This window comes from Anomaloglossus baeobatrachus, chromosome 2 (assembly GCF_048569485.1).
Source record: "Anomaloglossus baeobatrachus isolate aAnoBae1 chromosome 2, aAnoBae1.hap1, whole genome shotgun sequence".
Taxonomy (NCBI): Eukaryota; Metazoa; Chordata; class Amphibia; order Anura; family Aromobatidae; genus Anomaloglossus; species Anomaloglossus baeobatrachus.
In genome coordinates this window covers 464,014,225-464,041,926 of record NC_134354.1, presented here as the reverse complement: position 1 = coordinate 464,041,926, position 27,702 = coordinate 464,014,225, and the positions used below count along the sequence as shown (strand labels likewise).

Below are 27,702 nucleotides of genomic sequence, written 5' to 3'. Positions count from 1 at the left end.
ATCATTTTTATGTCCCAATAAATTTAATATAGTTAATATTTACATCAGAAATGATTCAAAACATGTTTATTATAATCTCCTAAAAAGGTCAACTATAGCATTTTACAGCAGTCTTCTTTATGTTATCGCACTACTGGTCTTCAGAAAACCACACGATAACAGCCATTAGCCACAGATGATCTAAGTATAGTCATTAGTCGAGGAGATATAGACTCTAGATTTGCTTGCCCTGTAACATTATCGCTTTCCCGTAAAGCACTTGAATAACTTTAAAAAATTAGCCCATTTAGACTATAAATGGAAAGGTGAATATTTTTCTAAAGATAATTGGAATATTTTAAAAGATTAAAAGATTGAACATTTGAATAAAAAGTAGTGAACGGTCTAATGCATAAAATGGCAAGAAAATAGAAATATGAGAATCCCATTGACTACAAGGCTGCTTCCAAATTTTAATTTACCTGAGTATCTATTTGCAGTAGCTGGAAGTATGCGATATGAAAATAAATTGTGAACAATAAAATATCTTAATGCAAGTGAGACACTACTGGGAATAACACAAGCTAAGTAGTCAAAGTCTTTAACCGCAAACAGTCAGTTGGATCTAAATATAGCAGGGAAAGCAGCGGGTCATCTATTTTCTATAAGAAAAGGAGGAAAAACACACAATATCAAAATATAGTTTATTATTTTCTATTCAGCACTAGTCTTTTCAATGGTCCCAGTATTATAGTTACTGAAATTATTTACCCTAAATCACTCAAGGCTAACATTTGCAAAATTGGTTTAAAGCCAAAAAATTACTACAGAGAAATGACCATTCATAAGATTACCAATTATATATATTTTGTACATACTGCATTTATGCACAAACAAAGCAAAATAAATGATAACCTGTGTCAAACTGTTTAAAAAAAGCCCTCTTTAAACGATATTTAGATCTCTAAGATCACGATCACCAGTTTTACACAATAAGGCTAGGGCCACACAAGCATTAATGCGACACTTGGCTCCCGCTGTGCTGTGAGTGTAAAGGCCCAGTTACACGTAATGACGTATCTAATGATATATCACCGGGGTCACGGATTCCATGACGCACATCCGGCATCGTTAGCGACGTCATTGCGTGTGACACCAATGAGCGTCCGTTAACGATGGAAAATACTCACCAAATCACCCATCGTTGACATGTTGTTCATTTTCAAAAAATCGTTGGTTGTTGAGGACGCAGGTTGTTCATCGTTCCTGCGGCAGCACACATCGCTATGTGTGACACCACAGGAATGAGGAACAACACCGTACCTGCGGCCGCCCACAATGAGGAAGGAAGAAAAGGTGGGCGGGATATTCCACCCGCTCATCTCCGCCCCTCCACTTATATTGGGCAGCCGCTTAGTGACGCCGCTGTGATGCCGAACGAACCTCCCCCTTAGAAAGGAGGCGGTTTGCCGGCCACAGCGATGTCGCTAGGCAGGTAAGTATGTGTGACGGGTGTAAGCGATGTTGTGCGCCACGGGCAGTGATTTGTCCGTGACGCACAACCGACGGGGGCAGGTGCTTTCGTGCTTTCTAGCGATGTCGCTGCGTGTAAAGCCCCCTTAAGTCGAGTGTCATGCCACTGTAATGCGATCCTGCAATTGCAGCACCGCCACGGAGGATAGTATGGGTACTGCGGAGGAGAGGGTTGGGACTAATCTCCCTATCTCTTCCATTGTCAGCTGATGCGTATATCGCACTGCACTCCACTATAATGTGACTGCAATGCAATATTTTTCTCACATCCATGGGCTTGTATGGGTGCGAGAGAAAACAAATTGCTTATCGGTGCGATCCCATAGAGTAACAAAATCAAGTTGCAGGCGAATCTCCATAAAATCTACAATGTTTCATTGACTAAGGGTGCATGGTGCCAGAGACGCATAGAAAATCTATTGCCACCATTACGGACTTTTGACTTTGAATAAATAAAACTGTGATTTTATGGAGATTCGCCTTCAACTTAATTTTAAAAGTGCCTTTGTCCGGGATTGGGCTGGAGTCTCACCTAATATGCTCCTGGTCAGGATTCAAATGTCACGGTGAGATATGAGGCTTTTTTTTCTCTTGACTTTGTAACCCGTAGAGTAATATTGGTCCGAGTGGAATGGGATTCTCTATCATATTCCACTTGCTCCATTTTACTCGCCGTGTGTCCTTAAACTATACAGTATAATTTATATTCTATTATTTTCATATGTACAGTGTCAAACAGTGGTTAAAACAGATAGAGCTCCATACCCCCAAAGAAATAATCCTCAATTATGGTACTATTTATTGGGTTTTCTTTGTACCATGGACAAAGGAACTTAAAGTGTCTGTCCTACCTCAACAAAAACTTTATAGGCTTAAAAAGATCAGGTATACTACCCTGCTGGTACCCCTACAGATCCAGAACAAGCCACTCCAGTGGTATGCCCCACAACTGGAAGTGTGGCATCCCTGACCTGGTTAGGCACCACTGAGTACTGCACCCATGCTGGGGCAGTATTTCCAGGTAATCCTGAAGGCTGGAAGGCTGGAATAGGGTGTGTACACACAGACACATAGCAACCAGGTCTCCCACACCTTGAGAGGGGTTCCTTGGGCAGACCCAAGAGTGGGCTTGCCTCCACATCTCATCAAGGGGTGGAGCAGAGGGGCTGGAAACTAAGGTTGCAGCGGCTGTCAGGAAAGTAGGAGGAGAGCCAGTCTTGTAGCAGTGAGCGTGGTTGGTAAGAGACGCAGTCGTGCGCGCACTCTAGTCAGACCCTGCACGTGAAGTAGCCGTTAGAGGGGGAGAACGGTCACCAGCAAGTCAGTCAGAAAGACGCTGAAGGAGTCAGTTGGTCGAGTACGGGGACTCCTGGTGACTAGGCATGCACGGGGAACAGGTCCCTAGAGTAGACGTCCATTTATTTGATCTGCTAAAGCTGCCGGTGAGGGGAACTACAAGTCCCCCACCAACCATCTAGAGGCCGAGCCTCAGCAGCAATGAGGGGGCCCATAAGGAGGATCGAGCCTGGAGCCATCTTCCTTGGTCCACGCTGCTGGCAAACGGGCCAAAATGGGGAGAAAAGGCAGTAGCGACTTCCCTGGATGAATCCCACGGTACTTCAAGTCAACGGTTATCCGAAACAAGAAGTGCTAGGAAGGCGAGTTGATCTGCTAAAGCTGCCGGTGAGGGGAACTACAAGTCCCTCACCAACCATCTAGAGTCCGAGCCTCAGCAGCAACGAGGGGGCTCATAAGGAGGATCGAGCCTGGAGCCATCTTCCTTGGTCCACGCTGCTGGCAAACGGGCCAAAATGGGGAGAAAAGGCAGTAGCGACTTCCCTGGATGAATCCCACGGTACTTCAAGTCAGGGGTTATCCGAAACAAGAAGTGCTAGGAAGGTGAGTTAACGGTTACCCTTAGACTGGCCTAAAGGATACCTGGTTTCTCCTGGTTTAATCTCAGCATCGCCCAGGTTCCTCACAAAAGCATCTGAAAGTGAGTAAACAAGTTGAAAGACTTTCTGGACTGAGACTGAATTATACTGGGACCTGTTGTTCTACACACCTGAGCCCCTGGGGCCAGCCTCACTCACGGGAGGCCATACCACCAGACTGCAGACTCCATCAGTCCCAGATGCTCGTTAAACCTGCAGTGGCGGTCACCCATATCCCTGACCGCAAACCGTGACTGGCGTCACGACTTATACATATACAAAACCAACATACCTGTTGCCAGAAATACAAAAGTGAAGACCCTGTGGCATCCCTGAAGGTGGAGTAGTGTCCCTGGGGCGACCGCTGCAGGTGGGCGAGACAGAAGCAATAATGTCCCATTGTTCATTCCTTTAACCACTAGTGCCTATGATCGGTTAATGACTGAAATGATGAACATTATCGTTGACTAAATTCCAGCTTTAACTTCAATTTCCCTCTCATAGATATAGTCTGAAACTTCAAGGCTTGACATATCATATTGTTCAGAGATTACTTGGCCTAGTTATCAACACAAACATACATATAAGTGATGTTTCACTGAAGTTTTTGTATTGTGCTCTCTAAGCAGATAAGGGTAATGGATTAGCAGTTTACATTCATAATATGGGGAATTTGGGTTATCAGGGTCTGGTATTAAGAGGCCAAGAGGCCATCCAACATATGTTTTCTCCAACACAACAAAGTATATCTGCATCCATGGGATGCAATTTTAGTTGAAAAATACAGTCCAGAGAGGTAGTTTATGTACATAATAACTTGAAGGAGGGAAAAAATGCTGAGCTTGGAGTTAAAGAGTCTTCAGTATTTAGTGCTATACAGTACCTTGAAATAGTATTCATATTCTGTGAACCTTTCAACATTTTTGTCACATTACAGATGATAAGAAATTGGTAAGAGCTAATGAGAAGATGGATGAAGCTACATACATGGCAATCCTGGAGGAAAATCTATAAGCGGCTACAAAATACTTGGGACTGTGGCACCTTCCAGCAGTAAAACGACTCTAAACATACTGCGACACCTACAATGGAATGGTTTAGCTCAATGCTTATTTATGTGTGTGAATGGCTTAGTCACAGCCCAGACCTAAATCCCACTGAGAATATGAAGCAAGCCATGCAAATTGCTGCTCACAGACTCTCTCTATCCAATCTTACTAAGCTGGAGCTATTTTATAAAGAACAATGGACAAAATATAGAGATATACCAAAAAAGACTGGCAGCAGTAATTGCAGCAAAAGGTGGTCCTACAAAGTATTCACTCAGGGGGGCTGAATATGTGGTGGTATCTCAGATAAAATCCCAATAAAATACATTTAAGTTTGTGGCTATAATGTGAAAAAGCTAATGGGGTATGAATACCTTTTCTAGGCAGGTTACATGGGGATAGTAGGACATGCAGATCTGGCACAATCAGAAATCATTGATGTCAAGCAAAGTACAGCGGGATACAACAGACATGGGTGCAGTAGGCTCTTTACATGAAGGCACAGCTCCAACATACAATAGGGCACAAAAAGCAAAGTATAATGCGGTACAGTACAAGGTGCAATACAAAGTGGCATAGCATGAACAGATACAGAATGAAAATCAGTTCCAGTATTACAGGGCTACTAGGCAACACAGCAGGTTCAACATTGTGGGCAGTAGTAGGAAAGATACAATTGTTAGAAGTAGCTAAGGCATAGCTTGGAGATTCCTGAGTGAAGGTCTGAGCAAGATGTTAAAGCAAGATAAAGTAGAAGCCTACTATTTCTGAAGATTTCCCAACTGCCATTTTGGACTGATTCAGAAATCTGATGTAACACAAACTTTTGCATAACTTCATGTTTTCATGCCAATTTCGGTGAGCTCTGCCAAAATGGGCAGATCTGGGGCAGAACAGAGTGGCAACTTCCCCCGGTCTTATTAATGACAAGTTGTATCCTTTCCACCACCTCTGACTGGAGTAAGATTTGTGGTGAGTGCCACTAAGATGTGATTGACTTATTAAGAGGCGTGTGGATCTGGAAACAGGCGCCACAACACCCCTCATCAAGGCTGGTATGAACATTGCCTGTCTTGATGTGCGGGTCTTTTGCCTTATGAATGGTGAACATTTAATTTTTGCTACATGACCCTGTAAATTTAGCATTTACCTCTATATAGCATAAAAGGAGTCGTTTCTTCAGAAAATACAGTAAGTGCAGTTTTCTTGAAAATCAGATGTTATTTTTACTTTACATGTGTTGAAGCCCCAAATTAAAGAAACTGCAGATACAGAACATAATTTGTACATCTGAATTATTGCTATGGACTAAACTATATTTGTTGTAGATCAAACCTCTTTAAAGAGTAACTAAACTTTCATTTTTTTGTAATAACTTTGTCCAGCAAAATTATGAAAAATTGCTAATCTCTTTATTAGGCAATTTGTCTATTTTTTTAATGCATGTAAGTGGTTTCCAAACTCCGGCTTTTTTCAAGTCTATTTCCCTGGTTTCAGGTGCTGTGATATAGAATATACATATACCATATTTTTTAGATTATAAAAAAAAAAATGTGGGGGGAAAATGGGGTTGCATCTTATAACCCAAGTATAGCTTACTGGCAGGGCACGAGATCACATGAAGCTGACGAGTGGGGCGATGCTACAGGTACAGGGCTGGAAGGAGGGGGTGTACTGATGGCGCGAAGCAAATGTCATCGATCTCTCAGTGACGGACATGATGCACTTCTGGAAAATGGCGCTGGAGGCAGTGCTTGAGCAGAGTGAGATCTCATAGATCCGAGATCTCAATCTTTGTATGCACCTCCTTTGGCACAATTTTCCTGTAGTCCATCGGGACCGTCACTGAGAGATAAATGGCGGCTTCCTCGCACTGCCATGCCGCCGTGAAACACCCTCCATCCAGCATCGCCTCACTCATACAGCTTCGTATGACCTTGCACTCCCCTCCCGATAAGCTACAATTGGCACATAAGATGGACCATAAGACTAGAAGATGGAACCTCATTTTAACATTAAAAAACATTTTTTTAAATTTTCCTCCTCTAAATTTGGGGAGCGTCTTACAATCCGGTGCGTCTTATAATCTGAAAAATATGGTATGTGCCCTGATTCATCAAGATCGGTCTTGATGAGGAGGCATGCTGGAGTTAGACTCTCCTGATTCATTAAGAGGTGTGCACAACTTCAGAAATCGGGACTGTCTGAGAAGTGGTATGCAAGTACAGTATGTATGCACCACTAATCTTACTCTAGTCAGGGACCTGAGTAAGATTTGTGGCATAGCAAATGCCACTGCTTGTCATGAATTTGATGTGCGGTGGTCACTATGCTCCCATCCCACCCTAGCTATGTCCACTTTGTCAGAGCTGGGCAAGAATGGCTTGAAATCGCCAAAAGTCGCTACATTTTAGTGCAGTTTTGAGTTACGTCAAAACTTTTCCAACTTTCAAAGCTTTTTACCCCAGAATTTTAGTCTCAAAACTTTAATGAATCGAATCCTTGGAGTACAAAAAATGTTTTGATTAGCCTAACACTCAGAGGAGGAGACAAGGGCTAACCCTTTTACAGTCAGCATCAGTACTCTAAATGAGTATATTATGATAGAAATACAGCTAAAGGCAGGCAAATATACTGGGGAGATTCAGGGGTTTGGCAACCACTTACATGCATTTTTATACGGGAATAAAGCCAAATTCCCTAATTAAATAATTAGCAAAGTTTCATATATTTCAATGCTGGATAAAATTATTTACTTTAGTTTCTAAATGTACTAGAAAAATGCCACTGCTTCATACGCCCTTTACAAAACAGCATTTCTGTCCACTTTTATTAATAATTGAATTTCTAGTAAGTAAGTCCAAGTCTCAGAAAATATGAATCTATTTGCAGCCTTCTAAAACTGTGAAGGGCAAAAGTAAAGTCACAGTATGATTTCAATTTTGGAATGTTATATCAAAAGGTTCACAGACATTTTAGTTTCTAAAGTAAATGTATTTGACATCTTTCTAGCATTATTTGCACTTGTAATTGAATCTTATCTTTAAAAATCATGGAGCTCTTCATTTAAAAATACTAAACAATTCCTTGCAACTGTTTTACTAGAAGAGAAAATGAAGTCATAAATTCTAGAAGCTAAAACTGACCTGATTTATAATTAATTGACCCTTTGACTTCTACGCACAAATCGCAAAAGAGCATCCTGCCACACATCTAAAATAAGAACTTGGATACAATCTTCAAATATATATACTTTTAATAATGTATCAATATAGGCTCAAACTAGCAGGAACAGTTTTTAATACTTCATATACATTTATGTGTAAATGTACAGACTTATATAATGAAAGAGGGAGTGTTCTAATTAATAGAAATGTGGATTTCAATTATTGAGGTCATTAATTCTGTATAGAAACAGATGTCAGTTATGGCCCTTATTTAAAAATGAAAGGCAGAAAATGTTGTGCCTGTTGGTTTCAGCCCTTGCTCAGTGAGTAAAATGGGTCATTGCAGACACTGTACTGAAGGAGAAAGAACTTTAAATCAATAAGTAGATTGGAGAGGGTAAAGCATGTAAAGAAGTGCAGAAAATAATTGCCTGCTCCGCTATAAAGGTTCCCCATGCTTTGAAATGGCAAACAAACCCCAAAACATGTGGTAGGAAAAGATGTCCTACCATCGGCACAGATCATAGAATACCAATGGCAAAGAAACATCAACTGATCAGCTCCCGGGGGATTAAAGTTCTTTAGTTACCTGGGAGTACTGCATCAGAAGACATGTACATGGTGACAAATTATTTGCACAAAACTCTCGTAAAGTTCCATTGCAGAAAATAGACATGTGTTGAAAGGGTTACAGTTTTCCAAAGAACACATTGACTGGCCTAAAGAAAAGGGCCACAAACAATTTATGAGATGACCCATAAACACTGAATTCAAGCCGCAGTAGACTATGATGACTAAAACATGGAGGTGGAAGCATAATGGTTTGGAGATGTTTCTCATACTCTGGAGTTGGGCCCAATTATAGTATGAAATAAAGCCAATCTCCACTATAAATGGAAATAACAGGTAAATCTTCCAAATCAAATAAATATATTGTATAGCAATGAAGATAAAATATACCTTTTAATAATTCATTTAAAATACCTAGGATCAAATATAAACAAAGAAACAAAAAGTGTCAAATCAGTGCAATATCAAGGGACATAGACATATAAATAAATTAATTTGATCTCACCCAGTCTGATGTTAAAATCTTCAATCACACATCTCCAGTTAGGACCCGCACAACAGGTAAAGATAATTAACCCTGTTGTGCCCCTGTGTAACTCCTGCCCTTACAAGGGCAGTACCCAAGTATGGAACTAAATGAACCCAATATAATTGACCAATACCCTCCATACGTATTTCCTCCACAATAACGTAGATTCCTCAGGGGAGCAATTGTGGGGGATACAAATAGGGGGTTACATGTAAATTGCAGTGGCAGAATAAAGTGGGTTGGCAAGTATTTGCCTGAACCTCTGGTAGGCACTGGTTTGGCACTTTTTGTTTGGTTGTTTATATTTGGATCCTACATATTTTAAATTAATTATTAAAAGGTATGTTTTATCTTCATTGCTATACATTCACCCAATTATAGCATACCACCATGGACCAATTTGATTATATCAAACTACTGGAAGAGGTCATGTTGCCTTATGCTGAAGAAGAAATGCTCTTTAAATGGGTATTTCAGTATGAAAACTAACCCAACACACCAACAAGCAGGCAATATACTTGTCCCAGAGCAAAAAGATTCATATTATGAAGTGACCAGCTCAATCCTCAGACATCAATCTGCAGATTGAGAATTTGTGGAGTGACATAAAAAATGCTGGTTGTGATGCAAAACCTAAGAATGCAAAAGAACTGTGGAATGTAGTCCAGTCAGATAGGGCTGGGATACCTTTTGCAGGTGCTAGATGGTTGTTGACTCCATGCCACACAGATATAAAGCAGTTGTCTAATATATAAAGCTGAATGTGTGTGTGTGTGTGTGTGTGTGTGTGTGTGTGTGTGTGTTTGTGTGTGTGTGTGCATGTCCGAGATTGGCATCTGCACCGTCGCAGCTACAGCCACAAAATTTTGCACACTCACACGTCTGGACCCCGAGAGCATCATAGGCTATGTTTTGAGGGGAAATTTTAACCCCGTGCTTTACAGTTATTCGCCAAAAAACCTGCCTCCTTTAAAGCGAATGGAGCTGGGAGCCACAGTGCAGCCAGAAGTTCAGAAGAATGCGCAGCCACGCCCTTATATGGAATGTTGGCGTGTCACAATGCAGCCAGGGAAAGAGACAGACGCAGACAGGGAAAGAGGCAGACAGAGACAGGGTAAGAAACAGACATAGACAGTGTAAGAGACAGACACAAAGAGACAGACACAGACAAAGAGACAGACTGACAGGGAAAGAGACAGACAGGGGAAGAGAGGGAAAGAGAGAGACAGGTTAAGAGATAGACACAAACAGGTAAAGAGACAAGAGACAGGTTAAGAGACAGACACAGACAGGTAAATAGACAGACAAAGAGACCGAGACAGAAACAGGGAAACAGACAGACAGGGAAAGAAAGGGAAAGAGACAAACAGGGCAAGAGACAGACAAAGAGACAGACACAGGGAAAGAGACAAAGGGAAAGAGAGAAAGAGGCAGACAGGGAAAGAGAGGGAAAGAGACAGACAGGGAAAGAGAGGGAAAGAGACAGACAGGGTAAGAGACAAAGACAGGTAAAGAGACAGACAAAGAGACAGACACAGGGAAAGTGACAGAGGGAAAGAGACAGACAGGGAAAGAGAGAGAAAGAGACAGACAGGGAAAGAGAGGGAAAGAGACAGACAGGGAAAGTGACAGAGATAGATAGACAGACAGGGAAAGAGATAGATAGACAGACAGGGAAAGAGATTGAGACAGACGGAGAAAGAGACAGAGACAGTCAGAGACAGACAGGCAAAGAGACAGACAGACAAAGAGATAGAGAGAGAGGCAGAGAGATATATACAGAGGGGGAGACAGACAGAGAATGGGAGAGAAACAGAGAGACAGGTACTATCCCGGGCGTTAATACATTCTATTTATACATTCTATCCCTGGAATGTTAATACATTCTATTTTGTTAACAACAGTTATTAACCCGGGCGAAGCCGGGTAGTACAGCTAGTCAGAAATAAAGGTTATACAACTAAAGATTAGTTCAGTGACAGAGAAGCTAATAAGTCTAAACAAATTTCAGTTTATAATGCAAATATTTGAAAAATATGAAAATGCAGACTCTACTATTTTGTTGAACAGTCTATTATTCCTTTTACTTCATTTTCAGTTTAAAAATTAATATTTTGTTCAGTTTTTCATTTAGAATTGAATAGTGCCTTTGTGTGTATGGAAATAAATGCTATTATGAGGATTGTGCTTTTTCTAAGTTATGTTAAATACATTAGATTGCACATAACTGTATGTCTATATATCTTCTTTACTTATATTTGCAACATAAGATTTCACAGCACTTTACAGACTTATCAACATTATCCCATTAGGGCTCATAATCTAAATTCCCTATCAGTATGTATTTGAGGTGTGAAAGGAAGCCTGAATACCTAGATGTAACCCATGCAAACTTTATGCACATATAGTCTTTGATGTGATTTGTACCCAGGACCTGAATGCTGTAAGATAACAATGTTAATCACGATCTGACAGCAAACTTCTGGATCCCGCAGCAGCTTACTATACAATGACGTTTGAAAACAATAGAATTCCACCTAAACATTTAAAAAGCACCACTTTGGCATTTTATTTTCAGTACTCAATTGGTGTTATAAATCTAAGTCCTCTGCCCAAGTATTATACTTACCCTCCGGGGATTTTCATCCTTTTTCAATGTCAACCCGGACCCGCGGTGCCATCTTGTTCCCATAACTTCTAACTGGCCAGCAGTCAAAAGTTACATCACAAGTGCTCAATACAAGAGGATATGGATAAAAGGAGTGCTATATAGTGTTGAGTGAGTAGCTAACTATTTGTCCGCTACTCGCATATTCATTACGAGTTGTGGGCGCAATGTAAGTCAATGGGAAATAATCACTAAGTAGTGAATAACCCAAAAGCTGTACTTTTCGTGCAAGCAGCGAATAGTACGGCTTTCAGGTTATTTGCTACTTAGCAAGTATTTGTCAGTGACTTCCATTGCACCCGCCAATCGTAACGAATATGCGAGTAGCGGACAGCACTTGCTAAGAGCATAGTGAGTACCAGCATCGGACTGGCTACCGGAGCAATCTGTCACCTGAGCGCCGGCGTGCAGCTGAGACTGTACCGCAAGCGCTGAGTGATTGATTCCCCGGCGCTTGCGGTTCAGTTCATGTCAGCTGCAGACAGGCTGGGCTGATCTCCGGTGCTCTCACCTGAACTCCGGAGATCAGCCCTGCAGCTATCTTGAACTGAACCAAAGTGCCAGAGAATCAATCACTCGGCGCTCGCGGTACAGTCTAGGCTGCACTCTGGAGCTCAGGTGAGAGCTCTGTAGTGCAATGCAGGTACCTGAATCCAGGCCTGGCATTACTGGAGTTTCCTCCAGTAGCCAGTCCGACGCTGGTGAGTATGAATAGTCAACTACTCACTCAACACTAGTGCTATACTATAGAATGGATTTTATATAGGGGCTGAAAAGAGTGATGTCTGCAGAATGGGGCAGCATATAGCGGTTCCTAAGATGAACTGAGCTGTTTTTGTTGCTGGCTGCTGAAAGATCAGTGGTGTAAAACTACAAATGATGGAGTTGCATGCATAAGACAGCAGATAATCCTTTACCATTGCCTACAACAGAGCAGTATTTGCAGCAAATCACTGATCCCTCAGCAATCAGCAACAACAGCTCAACTCGTCTTAGCACCTCTATGTGCTCCCTCATTCTGCAGTACATCATTCCTCACAGTTCCTATATACAATCCCATTTTACAGTATAGCACTCTTTTTCACCCCCATCCTGCGGTATATCACTCCTTTCAGTCCCTTTATGTGTAGTCTCATCCTGCAGTATATTAATCCTCTTCGCCACTTTATATTCAGCCAAATCCTGCTATAATTCAACCTTTTAGATCCTCTATAAGTGTTTTCATCATCATAGCTCTGCTCTGAATGGCCTGATAGATATTACTAGTGATAAATAAGCACTATGATTCTTTGGTGCTTGGTACTCAAAATGAGCAGTTGGATGCACGGATTGGTGAGACTTGAGTACCCGAGTATAATGGAAGTCAATAGGGAAGCATTTTTCTAGAAGATTTCCCGTAAAAATGCTTGAGTTCCTGATTGACTTTCATACTTTGGTATTCAATTTGCGTCCATCCGAGTATCCAACTGCTGGTCACAAGTAGCAAACATCCAAGCACGGTAGTGATCACTCATCACTAATTAAAACCTCTATTGTGCAGGAGTGCAAGAGAATTGAACCCTGGGAGAAACCAGCTAACAATTATGTAAAAACACATAGGTAGCTATAGTGACATGGATGACAAAACATAAAATTGCCCAGTGAAAAAAGATTAATAGCGTGGCAGATTGAGCTAAAAAAATAACACACAAAGATCACAGAAGGAAACGTTATGCTGGACTTTTTCGGTAGAACAATGAGTGTGTATTCTATTCACTATGCTTTGCAAAATATATTGCAATTATGGAAATAATCCTTTAATAAAAGCATAATATTTGTGTGGGAGCAACAAAATAAGTAAGCATGTACAGTTAACAAATGAAGGGAATTATGCACAGCATGGAAAACAATATAAAATTGCTTTGTACAGTATGTTGTATTTGAAGAATGTTTTGTTAGATTTTGTTTCTTCCTTAACTATATAGAGTAGACATTTATAACATCTTAATCCAGATTCTAAAAGACAGCACAGAAAGGAAATATGACATTTACTGTTTATAATACTTAGTGAAAAAGGGACACTATGTACTCGCCCAAAAATATCAAGGAAAATATTACTCCCAATTGTTGAAAAAGTTTATTTTAAGGAGTATGGAGTAGGATTCTAAAGCCTGCTTTACACGTTGCAATTTCGCATACGATATCATATGCGATTTGCACCGCCCCCATCGTATGTGTGGCACCTTCAATTTGTTGAACGTGCCGCACAAACGATTAACCCCCGTCACATGTACTTACCCATCCATATGACCTCGATGTGGGCGGCGAACGTCCATTTCCTGGAGTGGGAGGGACGTTTGGCGTCACAATGACGTCACGAGGCAGCCGGCCAATAGAAGCGGAGGGGTGGAGATGAGCGGGACATAAACATCCCGCTCACCTCTTTGCTTCCACATTGCCGGCTGGAGCCGCGGGAGGCAGATAAGATCTCTTCAATGTTCCCGGGGTGTCACACACTGCGATATGTTCTGCCTCGGGAACATTGAACAACCCGACATGCAATTTGTCAGGATTCAACGACGTGTATGCGAGGAACGTTTTAACGTTCAATCGGAATTGCACGTAGCTGTCACACGCTACAATGTACCTTACGATGCCGGATGTGCGTCACTTACGACGTGACCCCGCCGACACATCGTAAGATATGTTGTAGCGTGTAAAGCGGGCTTAAGAGTATAAATCAAGTAAGATTTACAACTAGGCATATTTTCTTAGATTGACAAATAAAGCAGTTTTACCAGGCTTAAGTGAGATAATCAAAGATGTTAAATGAGGTAAAACAGTTTATACTTTTGATATTCTACAATATTCTAATATTACAAATGGTATGATCTAGACCAGGGGTCTCAAACACGCGGCCGGCGGGCCGTATGCGGCCCCTGAAGCTGCTTGTTGTGGCCCGAGTGCCAGCAGACCCCATGACGATCACGTTACTATGCAGGGGGCCGGCGCCAGCAGGCTTTGCTACAGTTGATGCATTTGTGGCACAATGCGCGCTAGGAGCTCTCTGCACCATCGCGGTTGCAGGGGTCGCCACTGCAAACAGCCAGGGGGCTCATGGGGCCCGAGAAACTCAGCACTTGTTTCAGCTTAATGTGCGCCCAAGTGTGCAGATCTAGCTGAAATATACTGCACCATTGACTGTCTGGTCCCTGCACATTGCGGCGTCACAGGAGGCAGCAGCCATTCTCGAGCTCACACATATCCCGGCTACTTAAGCAATTGTATATTCACTGCTCTCCATGCCCATAATCCCGCCCACCTCTTTCTACTAAAGCTGTTGCTGAGAAGTGGGCGGGATTATGGTCACAGTGATCACCCGGCTGCTGGCTTTGAGCATCTGCTGGGGATGGATTCCCCACTGAGCCCCTGAAAGTTTCTCCTCCAGCATACAGCACATATGCTGCATGTTCCATCCATCAGAAGAGGGGAGAAATGCTGAGCACAGCCATCCCCTACACTCACTGATCCGGAGCCTCACAGGAGTAAGCCCCTCCTACCGGGAGTAAGCTCCGCCCACTGACATGGAGCTGCTGTGGAGTCTCAGGCCTGTGCAGGGAGTGCTTCAGAAATATGCTTATGCAGCTCAAGATAGTAGAATTGAGTTACTTGGTTAAAGGTTACCAGATAATTATTGAAGAAGTTATCCACTACCCTAACTCATTTAATTTTTTTATTCATCAATCATGCTATTATGTGCCCCTAAATGCATCCATACTCTTATTATAATAATATAAACATTTTATCATGCAGATAGCATCAGTTGGCATCTGCTCTGATGATTACATCCATCACTTCCTCTCCCCATGCTTACTGTGTGCTATTGCTACAATGTGTATCATGCACTGCATTGGTATGTAATACAGCACTTAGCATGCCCCCTCCATTCTCCACCCTGCATTGCTGAAGACATTGGATGATACCACATGTCAGAGCAGCCCAGTGTAGGTACCAGTCAATTTGGCAATTACCAGATGTCCAGTATGGCCCTACCAATGTGTTTGTTACACAAATTTCTGTACTTTTCAGCTTCCCAAGTTAGTAATTAGATTATCTAAACCCTTTGCCTTTGAAATGTACTTAGCAGCACTTCACTAGTAAAGGTGTCGACCACTGTTTTAACTGCTGAACAAAACTGTCAGCTCAGCTTGTGTGAGGTAGTGAGGCAGACTAATTGTGCTTTTAGGAGGCATGCTCAGCCAAGCTGTAATTCACTTCAAAATGTCCACACCTACAATCAGGAGCCCAGTAACAGCTTCCTTTCATTTAGTCTGATTTCTGTGCCAGAAAAGTATGTATCGGACATAACAAAAGAGGAAGAAGAATATGCATAACAATCCAGTACTATGTGATCCCTGCTTAGATGTGATCATAGAAGCTATACATCTATTACAAGTATGTTTTGAAAAGCTAGGGGGTGAAAAAGTAGTGGAAAAGCCCTTTAATTCTCTTTTGAGAAAAACAAGAGCAGAGAATCCTAAATGATCAGAATATAGTACTTACCTGCCAGAATATACTATCTATTGTATTGCCCAGGAATCCATCTCGACCCTCGGTGGACACCAGTTTAGGACCAAGAATTGTCATAAATTCGTCAAAGTCCACTTGACCATCCCCTACAAAAAATAATTTTGTATAAGATTATCCTGCTGTTCATTTTATAGTGTTATCATATATTACAGGATTTTCCATTAACCATTTGAATGGAGTTTATACATCTAAAACAAAATTATTCAACTTAAAATCACAGTAATACTGGTGAGAATTTTAGTGAAAAATAATTTAGAGATATAGAACCCAAGGAGCCAAGACATAAAAGATTTTGACTGACAAAAACTTGATTAAATTAAAATATTGTGATCTATTTTTTGCAACCAATACCTTGGATCCATGGATTCCGATAACTGAACTCAAAATGTTGAATCAGTCAGGTTAAAAATTGAACTGAGAAAGCAGTGACGCTTAGATGGTGGCACATGGTATCGGTTCATAAATTCATGTAAATTAATTATGTATATCACCGACCTGAGTACATTAAGATAACAACAGATCTAGAATTAGATGGTAGAAATGTAAATAAACATATTTTGATATATAATATTAAAGGTTATTTTTATCTTATTAGTCCAGTCAGGTCATTGATATAAGTTTTACATTTTGTGGATTTAAACTGACAAGCAAAAGGGGAACAATGTTTTGAACTTTTGACTTTCAGGCTCCATATCTTACCATCCACTACACCTTCCAATGTGAAACTACATTCATTTTATAGCCCATTACCTTGGCTATCTCATACATAAATTTCACTTGCAACTATTTTGCATAAAATTAGTTATTCAGATTCATGTCATGCCAATTCATTGTTACTGTTTTGGTCCTGGGGGTGGAAAAATTATTTTCTTCCTGTATACTACAAATTAGAACCTGTTCTCACATTCCCTAATAGCTCATTCTGTTATTACGATGATTCCCTAGTGAAAGGACACTGCTTTGAATCAAGGAGCAGCCAAGAAGAACATTTCCCAAGAAGAGAGAATTAGCATCATCAAGCTCATCAATAGTGGTCTCTTGGCCAAGAAAATTGCTAAACTGCATTATGTGAGTGACATGAAACTTAGAAAGATATGAAATAATATCCATCTATCCATTCAAAAGCCAAGGGGTGGACGTCCAGGCAAAAATATTGGAGTCAACAAGTCAGCTCATCACAAGGTCAATCATTTCTGGTGCAAGAAACACGGCAATGGAGGTGGCTTGTATGCTTCATAAGAGTGACATTACAGACATTCATCCAAACATCAGGCAATGCACTTTACACGAGTCAGGAATGGTGTTCCAAAAAAAGGTGAAGAAGCCTTGACTACCTCTTTACGATAAAGGACGTACTGGGACGCCCTTGGTCGCCTCCCTCCAATTACCACGGACTCTGGTGGCAAGCCCACGGCATTCCTTGCACATGTATGTGGATCTGATTATCAAACATATGTGGCTAACAGGCACGAGTGGATCAGAGATCTACCTGTGCCAGTAAACCCCTTTATCGCACTGTCAAACACTGACAGCGCTATTTAAAGGGATGTGGTGGGGATTGCGCGGTTCCCTGCTGCCATCGGGGGCCCCATGACATGATTACGGGGTCCCAATGTGTTATCACGGTAGTGTGGAGTCAGCTGATGACCCCTGACGCTGCCATGAGTCACTTCCTGTGAGAGCCGACAGAGCACCGTCACTCATAGGAGATGATCATTTCTGCTGATCAGAGCAATTCTGCTCTGATCAACAGAAATACAATAATTAGCAGAACGGGGTTATTTCTAACTTTTTTTTTAAAAAACAAACACTAAAACTTAACCTTTAATAGTGCTCTTTAAGAAGTGATGAAGGATCACTGATTAAAATTGTGCAATTAAAAATTGACACATATGATTCTTTGTCACTAAGCTCAATGCACCAACACCACATGTGAGGCACACAAAATTCCCATACAAATACTACACCACCATATGTTATGGCTAGATAGGGTCCAAACCCTCCCCTATAGAGGAACCGCCCATAGGAGGAGAATTTAGAAATCACAAAATAGGAAAAAATATAAAGCCAAAAAACAATTTTTATAGTCTAAGATACCATTCTTCAAAATAAATGGATCCTGCCAATAAAAAAGGAATGGTCTCACCAAATTCAGAGGACAAACATATACTCCAAGCCGAGGCTTCACTGATGGTCATAAGACAGGCTTCATAGATACCATACATAGCCCCTCCTTAAGGTTGCTTGGTTACTTGGCTGCAGAAAATGCATATTCCAACGCGTTTCATTTCATTTAACAGAAATGCACAGGCAATTAGACTATGCAGTGATAAAGTGCAGTGATAAAGTCCCCCAGGAGGAATGGTAAAATAAATAGAAACAAGTTTTAAAAACATGAAAAAATAAAAAAAAATAAAACAGCTAAAAAAATTAAAATACACATATTTGGTATCGCTGCATTCAGAAATGCCTGATCTATCAAAATATAAAATCAATTAATCTGATCCTTAAACAGTGTGGCGCAAAAAAAAAAAAATCCAAACTTCAAAATTGTTTTTTGGTCACCGCAACATTTATTTAATATGCAATAACAGGCGATCAAAACAGTGCATCTACACAAAAATGATATAATTAAAAATGCCAGCTCAAGATGCAAAAAATAAGCCATGACTGAGCCCCAGATCCCAAAAAATGAGAGCACTACAGGTCTCAGAAAATGATGACGAAAGCACTACCAGTATTCATTTTTTGGACAAACATCTAAATTTATTTTCACCCAAAAGTATACATGTTTGGTAATTACAAACTCGTACCGACATGAGGCATTATATGATCACATCAATTTTACCATATAGTGAACATGGTTGATAAAAGACCCCCAAAACAATCACGCAAATGCACATTTGTTTTGCAATTTCAAGCACTTTGTTCCCATCCAGTACACTCTTTGGTAAAACTAATGGTTTCTTTTAAAAATACAACTCATTCTGCAAAACATAAGCCCTAATATGGCAATATTGATGGAAAAAGAAAAAAGTTAGGGATCCCGGAAGAAGGGGAAGGAAAAATGAAAATTAAAAACATCACCCAGGGTCAAGGGGTTAATATTGTCATAAGAAGCATCAGCTCCAGTTTGCAAAAAAGTACAAAAAGCGGACAATATAAGATTGAAAATGGGTGATTTGGAGACAAAAGATAATAAATCAGGCTCTGATGGGTATAAATGGGTCTGAAAGAAACAAAGGAAAAAGTGGCGAATGGATCTAGAAATTGAAGGAACTGTCAAGTTTGGTGGAGGAAGCCTGATGATATGCGGTTGTTTCACACCCAAAGGTGTTGGATACTTGACCAGGATTGATGTTGGTGTCAATGCTGAGCAATATGTGAGTATTCTACAAGTATCCTATGTACTGTCGAGTACTATGGTTTTGAAAAGGACGACATAGTTTTCCAGCAGGACAACAACTCAAAGCACACGTCAAGACTGGCAAAGAAATGGTTCAGTTTCAATAAAGTAGAGGTGCTGGATTGGCCCCCAAAGTCCCTAGACCTCAACGCAATCGAACAATTGTGGGTGGAGTTGAAGAAAAAGCTGTATACTTACCCAAGTGAGTCAACCAGTATGACCCAACATTAGGAACATGTAGAAGAGACCTGGGTTCAGAATTAGGTCAAGACATGTGACATGCCCGCCCCAGGGCTGGGGGACTCAGAGCTGGGCCGGACTAGTCCTGGGACGTCAGCCGTGGCGGGGTCCAGTTCCATGACCCTGGTGGTGTCTTTTGGAGTAAATAAAAGGGATTTAAAATAAAAGAAAATAAAAAGCGTTTTTGTCGAGTACGCCACATGCGGTGTGCGGCCAGGTTATTTGGGGCCGCCGCTGCAGGTTTCTGCTGGGGCTGATAGAGTGATGCAGCCTGAATGGTTAGAGCCCTCCGCAAGCAGGGACAGGCCCCAGCAATTGATGATGGAGGTTGTAGTGGAGAACAGTCTATGTGAGTGCACGCCGTCACGGAAACAGTCCACACCAATATTGTAGTTTAACTTGCCTTGTTTACTTTTCTGTGGTGGTACCTGAACCCGCGGGTGCCGGTCCCAGGTGTATCCGCTACACTTGTTCTCCGTGCTAGCTGTGACCTGGTATCACTGTCCTCCATGCGCACTTGTTGTTGATGGGCTCCCGTGGCCTGGAGCTACTTGGGAACCCCTCTGTTTCTCTTGGTCCTACTGCAGGCAGCCTGGACTATTTAATGGGTTCAGTCCCTGGTCCCCTCTTTGCTGCTGATGCTTCAGACTCTTTTGGTGGTGAAGAACCCTGGAGATTCCTTCACCTGGCAGAATTGACAACGTCCATAAAGGGTCTCACTGTCCTAGGAATCTGCACCCTGCCTTGTCCTGAGGTCTGTGAGATTGGTTCCATCCTTCCACGGACACGCTGCGGTTCCTGGAGTCTCGTACTTCCACAAGGAGGCCACAGGTCCTGGAGTTCCGATTTCCCCACCTCACGGTCCTCTCTCCTTTTCACAGCACTCCGTTCTCACTGCAGGTCTTTTTCTGTCTTTTCACTTTCTACTCCTTCCGACTACTACTCCTCTCTTCCTCTCCTTTACTTCCTTCTTCACCTCATTCTCTGAATGACTTTCACAGACTCTCTCCTCAGACTCTCCTGACAGACTGCTTCCTTCAACTCTTCCTACCAGACTGCACACCACTTCCTCCCCCCTTATCCAACTGACCACTGGCCCCTCCCCGTCACTGGGTCTCTACCTACAGACTGGGTGGTACTGTCCAATCAGTGCCCTCCCCTTTTACCTGTTACTAGGCAGTCTCCCAGTGTGGTGTTGGGGTTGTGTGAGTGGCCTGAAAGTGCTGGTGCGTTTGCTCTGGCACAGATATTCCGGGGTTTGGATTTCCACGGGTTACATTTGTGGCATCTGGTACCTCAGGGGTGCTACAAATGCTTGAATCTGATGGCAAGCATGCCCAGAAAAATTCTGATAGTGTTGTAAGCCAAAGGTGGATTTACAAAATTCTAACAAAATAATAAAAATTAAAATTTAGATTTTTAGGTACAAAACAGTAACAACATAGTGACATGACAAGCATCTGCATAACAAATCATATGCTAAATAGTGGCAAGTCAAATATATAGATGAGATAGCCAAGATGATTGTCTATAAAGTAAGGTAGTCTCACGTTCGTAGCTATAGTGGATGGTACAGTTAGGTCCAGAAATATTTGGACAGTGACACAATTTTCGCGAGTTGGGCTCTGCATGCCACCACATTGGATTTGAAATGAAACCTCTACAATAGAATTCAAGTGCAGATTGTAACGTTTAATTTGAAGGTTTGAACAAAAATATCTGATAGAAATTGTAGGAATTGTACACATTTCTTTACAAACACTCCACATGTTAGGAGGTCAAAAGTAATTGGACAAATAAACCAAACCCAAACAAAATATTTTTATTTTCAATATTTTGTTGCGAATCCTTTGGAGACAATCACTGCCTTAAGTCTGGAACCCATGGACATCACCAAACGCTGGGTTTCCTCCTTCTTAATGCTTTGCCAGGCCTTTACAGCCGCAGCCTTCAGGTCTTGCTTGTTTGTGGGTCTTTCCATCTTAAGTCTGGATTTGAGCAAGTGAAATGCATGCTCAATTGGGTTAAGATCTGGTGATTGACTTGGCCATTGCAGAATGTTCCACTTTTTTGCACTCATGAACTCCTGGGTAGCTTTAGCTGTATGCTTGGGGTCATTGTCCATCTGTACTATGAAGCGCCGTCCGATCAACTTTGCGGCATTTGGCTGAATCTGGGCTGAAAGTATATCCCGGTACACTTCAGAATTCATCCGGCTACTCTTGTCTGCTGTTATGTCATCAATAAACACAAGTGACCCAGTGCCATTGAAAGCCATGCATGCCCATGCCATCACGTTGCCTCCACCATGTTTTACAGAGGATGTGGTGTGCCTTGGATCATGTGCCGTTCCCTTTCTTCTCCAAACTTTTTTCTTCCCATCATTCTGGTACAGGTTGATCTTTGTCTCATCTGTCCATAGAATACTTTTCCAGAACTGAGCTGGCTTCATGAGGTGTTTTTCAGCAAATTTAACTCTGGCCTGTCTATTTTTGGAATTGATGAATGGTTTGCATCTAGATGTGAACCCTTTGTATTTACTTTCATGGAGTCTTCTCTTTACTGTTGACTTAGAGACAGATACACCTACTTCACTGAGAGTGTTCTGGACTTCAGTTGATGTTGTGAACGGGTTCTTCTTCACCAAAGAAAGTATGCGGCGATCATCCACCACTGTTGTCATCCGTGGACGCCCAGGCCTTTTTGAGTTCCCAAGCTCACCAGTCAATTCCTTTTTTCTCAGAATGTACCCGACTGTTGATTTTGCTACTCCAAGCATGTCTGCTATCTCTCTGATGGATTTTTTCTCTTTTTCAGCCTCAGGATGTTCTGCTTCACCTCAATTGAGAGTTCCTTAGACCGCATGTTGTCTGGTCACAGCAACAACTTCCAAATGCAAAACCACACACCTGTAATCAACCCCAGACCTTTTAACTACTTCATTGATTACAGGTTAACGAGGGAGACACCTTCAGAGTTAATTGCAGCCCTTTGAGTCCCTTGTCCACTTACTTTTGGTCCCTTGAAAAAGAGGAGGCTATGCATTACAGAGCTATGATTCCTAAACCCTTTCTCCGATTTGGATGTGAAAACTCTCATATTACAGCTGGGAGTGTGCACTTTCAGCCCATATTATATATATAATTGTATTTCTGAACATGTTTTTGTAAACAGCTAAAATAACAAAACTTGTGTCACTGTCCAAATATTTCTGGACCTAACTGTATATGGAGCATGAAAGTCAAAACTTCAAAACAGTGTTACCCTATTGCTCGTCAGTGTATACACATTGAGGATTTCCATACAGTGACATTTACTTTGAAAGATGTAATCACAAATCCAATACTAATGTATCTAGAACTGAACGAAAAATGATTAGTTAAACAGGTATGCTTTAGGTTCTGCTATAAACAGAGGGGAAAGACTATAATTGGGGAAGCTCACACAGAACTTTTCCACATCTATGTGTGTGACGCCCCTGACTCTATCAGGGTGTCACAGGGAACTGCACTCTCGTCTCTCATGGTGCAGAACCCACCCTCCATTGTTCTGGGTTCCTACACACTGGTATTGCTTCCATCAGCACTCAAATCCTAACCACACCTCACTCCACACCCTGTCAGACATACCAGTGAGTTGATCTAGCTGGAAAAGGGTCACCCACCTAGGAGTCAGGCAGACTGGTGGGAGGAAAGGAAGTCAGTTTCAGTTTAGAGTTGCAGTTGAGTAGTAACCCTCAAAGAGTGAGGAGCTGAGGGAGTTGTAGCTCCCTGTGTGACCGTGGTTGGGTCGAAGACTGGGATCAGAGGAGTCGGAGACCCGGTCGCAGGGTATTGGAAAATGGTGTACTAACTTAGTTTTGGGGAACGGTCGGCACCAGAAAGTCCAGTAACTGGACTGGTACCGAGCAGTCCCAGTGCTGCAGGGGCGGCACATTTGGAAGGGGATTATCGCAAGAATCCTGGTTGATCAATGTGGATGTGTCCTAAATGTTATTTTTTGTAACCTAAAACTGAGATAGCCTGTCTACCTGAATACTATAGGAACACTGCTGCCAAAGTAAGGTTAGTTTGAAGAATCAACTTGTCAAACAAGATTCAGATTGCAAATGTCCTTCCTAAAGATAACTGGTAAAGTAAAAGTGTATAGGTGGCTTTACACACTGCAACATCGCAAACGACATCGCTGTAACGTCACCGGTTTTGTGACGTAATAGCGACCTCCCCAGCGACATTGCAGTGTGTGAAACACATCAGCGATCTGGCCCCTGCTGTGAAGTTGCTGATCGCTACAAATCGTTCAGGACCATTCTTTGGTCCTTTGTTTCCCGCTGTGCAGCAAAGTCTCAGTGTGTAAAGGGGACTTAAAACACTGGAAACGAGTGATGTGTCACAATATCTGTCAATCACTATTCTCTGTCAGTCGGTCTCTCCCTCTCGGTCTCTATTCTCTCTCTGTCGGTCCGTCACTATCTCTGTCCCTCTCTCACAGTCTGTCGGTCATTTTCCCCTCCTCTCTCATACTCACCGATCCCCGATCCCCGGCGTGGCACTGCACGGCATTCACACTGCTGCAGCGGCTTTTCCTATTTTGAAAAAGCCGGCCGCTCATTAAACAATTTCGTATTCCCTACTTTCTCCGCCCACAGGCGCCTATGATTGGTTGCAGTGAGACACGCCCCCACGCTAAGTGACAGGAGTCTCACTGCACCCAATCACAGCAGCCGGTGGGCGGGTCTATACTGTGCAGTGAAATAAATAATTAAATAATTAAAAAAACCAGCGTGCGGTCCCCCCCAATTTTAAGACCAGCCAGATAAAGCCATATGGCTGAAGGCTGGTATTCTCAGGATGGGGAGCTCCACGTTATGAGGAGCCCCCCAGCCTAACAATATCAGTCAGCAGCCGCCCAGAATTGCCGCACACATTATATGCGACAGTTCTGGGACTGTACCCGGCTCTTCCCGATTTGCCCTGGTGCGTTGGCAAATTGGGGTAATAAGGAGTTATTGGCAGCCCATAGCTGCCAATAAGTCCTAGATTAATCATGTCAGGCGTCTCCCCGAGATTCCTTCCATGATTAATCTGTAAATTACAGTAAATAAACACACACACCCGAAAAAATCCTTTATTAGAAATAAAAAACACAAACACATTCCCTCATCACCAATTTAATAAGCCCCAAAAAGCCCTCCACGTCCGGCGTAATCCACGGACCTCCAGCGTCGCTTCCAGCTGTGCTGCATGCAGGTGACAGGAGCAGAAGAATACACCGCCGCTCCTGTCACCTCCACGCAGCTAATGAAGACAGCCGCGCGATCGGCTGAGCTGTCACTGAGGTTACCTGCTGTCACTGGATCCAGCGGTGGATGCAGCGGTGGCCGCGGGTAACCTCAGTGACAGCTCAGCTGATCATGCTACTCACCGCCGCTCCGGTCAGCTCCACGCAGCAACTGAGGTGAGTAGCGCGATCAGCTGAGCTGTCACTGAGGTTACCCGCGGCCACCGCTGCATCCACCGCTGGATCCAGGTAACCTCAGTGACAGCTCAGCTGATCACGCTATTGCCTTCATTAGCTGCGTGGAGGTGACAGGAGAGGCGGTGTATTCTTCTGCTCCTGTCACCTGCATGCAGCTGAGCTGGAAGCGACGCTGGAGGTCCGTGGATTACACCAGACAAGGAGGGCTTTTTGGGGCTGATTAAATTGGTGATGAGGGAATGTGTTTGTGTTTTTTATTTCTAATAAATGATTTTTTCAGTTGTGTGTGTTTATTTACTGTAATTTACAGATTAATCATGGAAGGATTCTCGGGGAGATGCCTGACATGATTAATCTAGGACTTATTGGCAGCTATGGGCTGCCAATAACTCCTTATTACCCCGATTTGCCAACGCACCAGGGCAAATCGGGAAGAGCCGGGTACAGTCCCAGAACTGTCGCATATAATGTATGCGGCAATTCTGGGTGGCTGCTGACTGATATTGTTAGGCTGGGGGGCTCCCCATAACGTGGAGCTCCCCATCCTGAGAATACCAGCCTTCAGCCGTATGGCTTTATCTGGCTGGTATTAAAATTGGGGGGAACCGGACGCCGTTTTTTTAATTATTTAATTATTTATTTCACTGCACAGTATAGACCCGCCCACCGGCTGCTGTGATTGGGTGCAGTGAGACACCTGTCACTCAGCGTGGGGGCGTGTCTCACTGCAACCAATCATAGGCGCCTGTGGGCGGGGAAAGTAGGGAATACGAAATTGTTTAATGAGCGGCCGGCTTTTTCAAAATAGTAAAAGCCGCCGCAGCAGTGTGAATGCCGTGCATCGCCGCGCCGGGGATCGGGGATCGGTGAGTATGAGAGAGGAGGGGAAAATGACCGACAGACTGTGAGAGAGGGACAGAGATAGTGATGGACCGACAGAGAAAGAATAGAGACCAAGAGGGAGAGACCGACTGACAGAGAATAGTGATTAACAGATATTGTGACACATCACTCGTTTCCAATGTTTGACTAGCTAGGTCGTTCTGCAGGTCCGGATCGCTGTTGCGTCGTTGGCCAGGTTTGTTTGTTTGACAGCTCACCAGAGACTCACCAGAGACTTTGTAGCGATCCCGGCCAGGTTGGAATCGCTGGTGGGATCGCTGAAAGTCTCAGTGTGTAAAGGGGCCTTATGACTGCAGTGATGGCAGTCAAACTGATATAAGGCCAAATAACTGAGTGGGACATCTGTGTCCAATAGCTGTGGACCTGACTGTTATCTTTCTAGAGAAGAGAGGTTATCTGGTATATAAACTATTAGGGATAGAGTGACGATTGCTCTCTGAATTCATTTCTATACAAGCTTGAAAAATTGACATATGAGCATGCGTTTGAGGGAATTTGATGGTGTCTCTGATATAATTCAAACTGCAGCCCATCCTGGTCACGTGTTCTTGGGGCTGCAGAATGAAGACATACAACTGACAGCTGACAAGAGCTGTATCATACATAAGGGTAACTTTGCTTCAATTTGCCATGCAGGCCCACCTAATTATGCCCCTGTATGAATACAGATGAGTGGTAGTAACGGTCAGTCTCAAATACATAAAAGTTAATATAAACTATTTAAAGGCATATTGTATATAAAATGAAATTTAAATAATAATTGATATATAAAGATTGACAATAGAAAGAGAAAACAATAAAAAGAGATTGTTAGGAACTCACTTTACCTAACTTTATCTAATAATGACCATTCCAAAAATTATGTTAATATTCATAAAATATTTAAGGTTTTTTGTTAATTGTATTCTAGGAGAAATTACAAAGGATTATAAGCATGTATTAATGATTTCAGTAACACTATTTGTAAATACTGTTATGTTAGCTGCTTGCAGCTTTCTGAATTCCTTTCATATGAATATACACAATTTGTGCATTTAAATTATAATTTTAATGAAGCAATTACCTGTGTCATTCAGAATCTTTACAAAAGCATAATTTGACATCTGCGCCTATATCAAGCCGCTTCTGAGCATCACGTAAAAATGATTTATGAGACTATTAATAGCCTAATTTTTCATTTTCAAAATTGTGATGATAAGTAATAATACATTTCATAAGTGCTAACAACAGTTGTAGAAAAAAAATAGTACAGCTTCAAGTAATTAGGGCATCTGCTTCTAACAACCCTGAACAGGGAAACACATATCCTTTAATAATATCTTAATTAGCAAAGTACCACTTATGTCATTTTCAACTTTTAAATAATTGCCCAAAACTATTCTCGGATGCAAAGGAAAAAAAAACACTGGGTCAAATACTGTTGATAATTATTCAAGAATGTAATTAAGAAAGGGCAACTCTGGAGTCTGCTGGAAATTATTAATGAAGATCTTTATTACAAGTCTATCACAATAGTTCTTACAAGGGTACAAAAATGAAAAGACTGGAAATACAATATAGCCCTGTTGAGAAGTTGCACAAATGCTAAAGAATAATGGAGCTCTCATGGTAAAAAAAAACATCAAACAGGAGCTCACAGCGGACAGTCATGTTCCATGATAGCATGCTTTGACTCAG

The 27,702-nt window shown here is 42.1% G+C and overlaps 1 protein-coding gene across 2 annotated transcripts in view; it reads right to left on the bottom strand.

Moving 5' to 3' along the window:
• Positions 1–27,702, bottom strand: part of CALN1 (calneuron 1) — a 650,929-nt gene that overhangs the window by 229,848 nt on the left and 393,379 nt on the right. For both annotated transcript variants that reach the window (XM_075334231.1, XM_075334230.1), the window contains exon 4: positions 15,972–16,084. In XM_075334231.1, the coding sequence (XP_075190346.1) occupies positions 15,972–16,084 (113 nt within the window). The remainder of the gene's footprint in view (positions 1–15,971; positions 16,085–27,702) is intronic.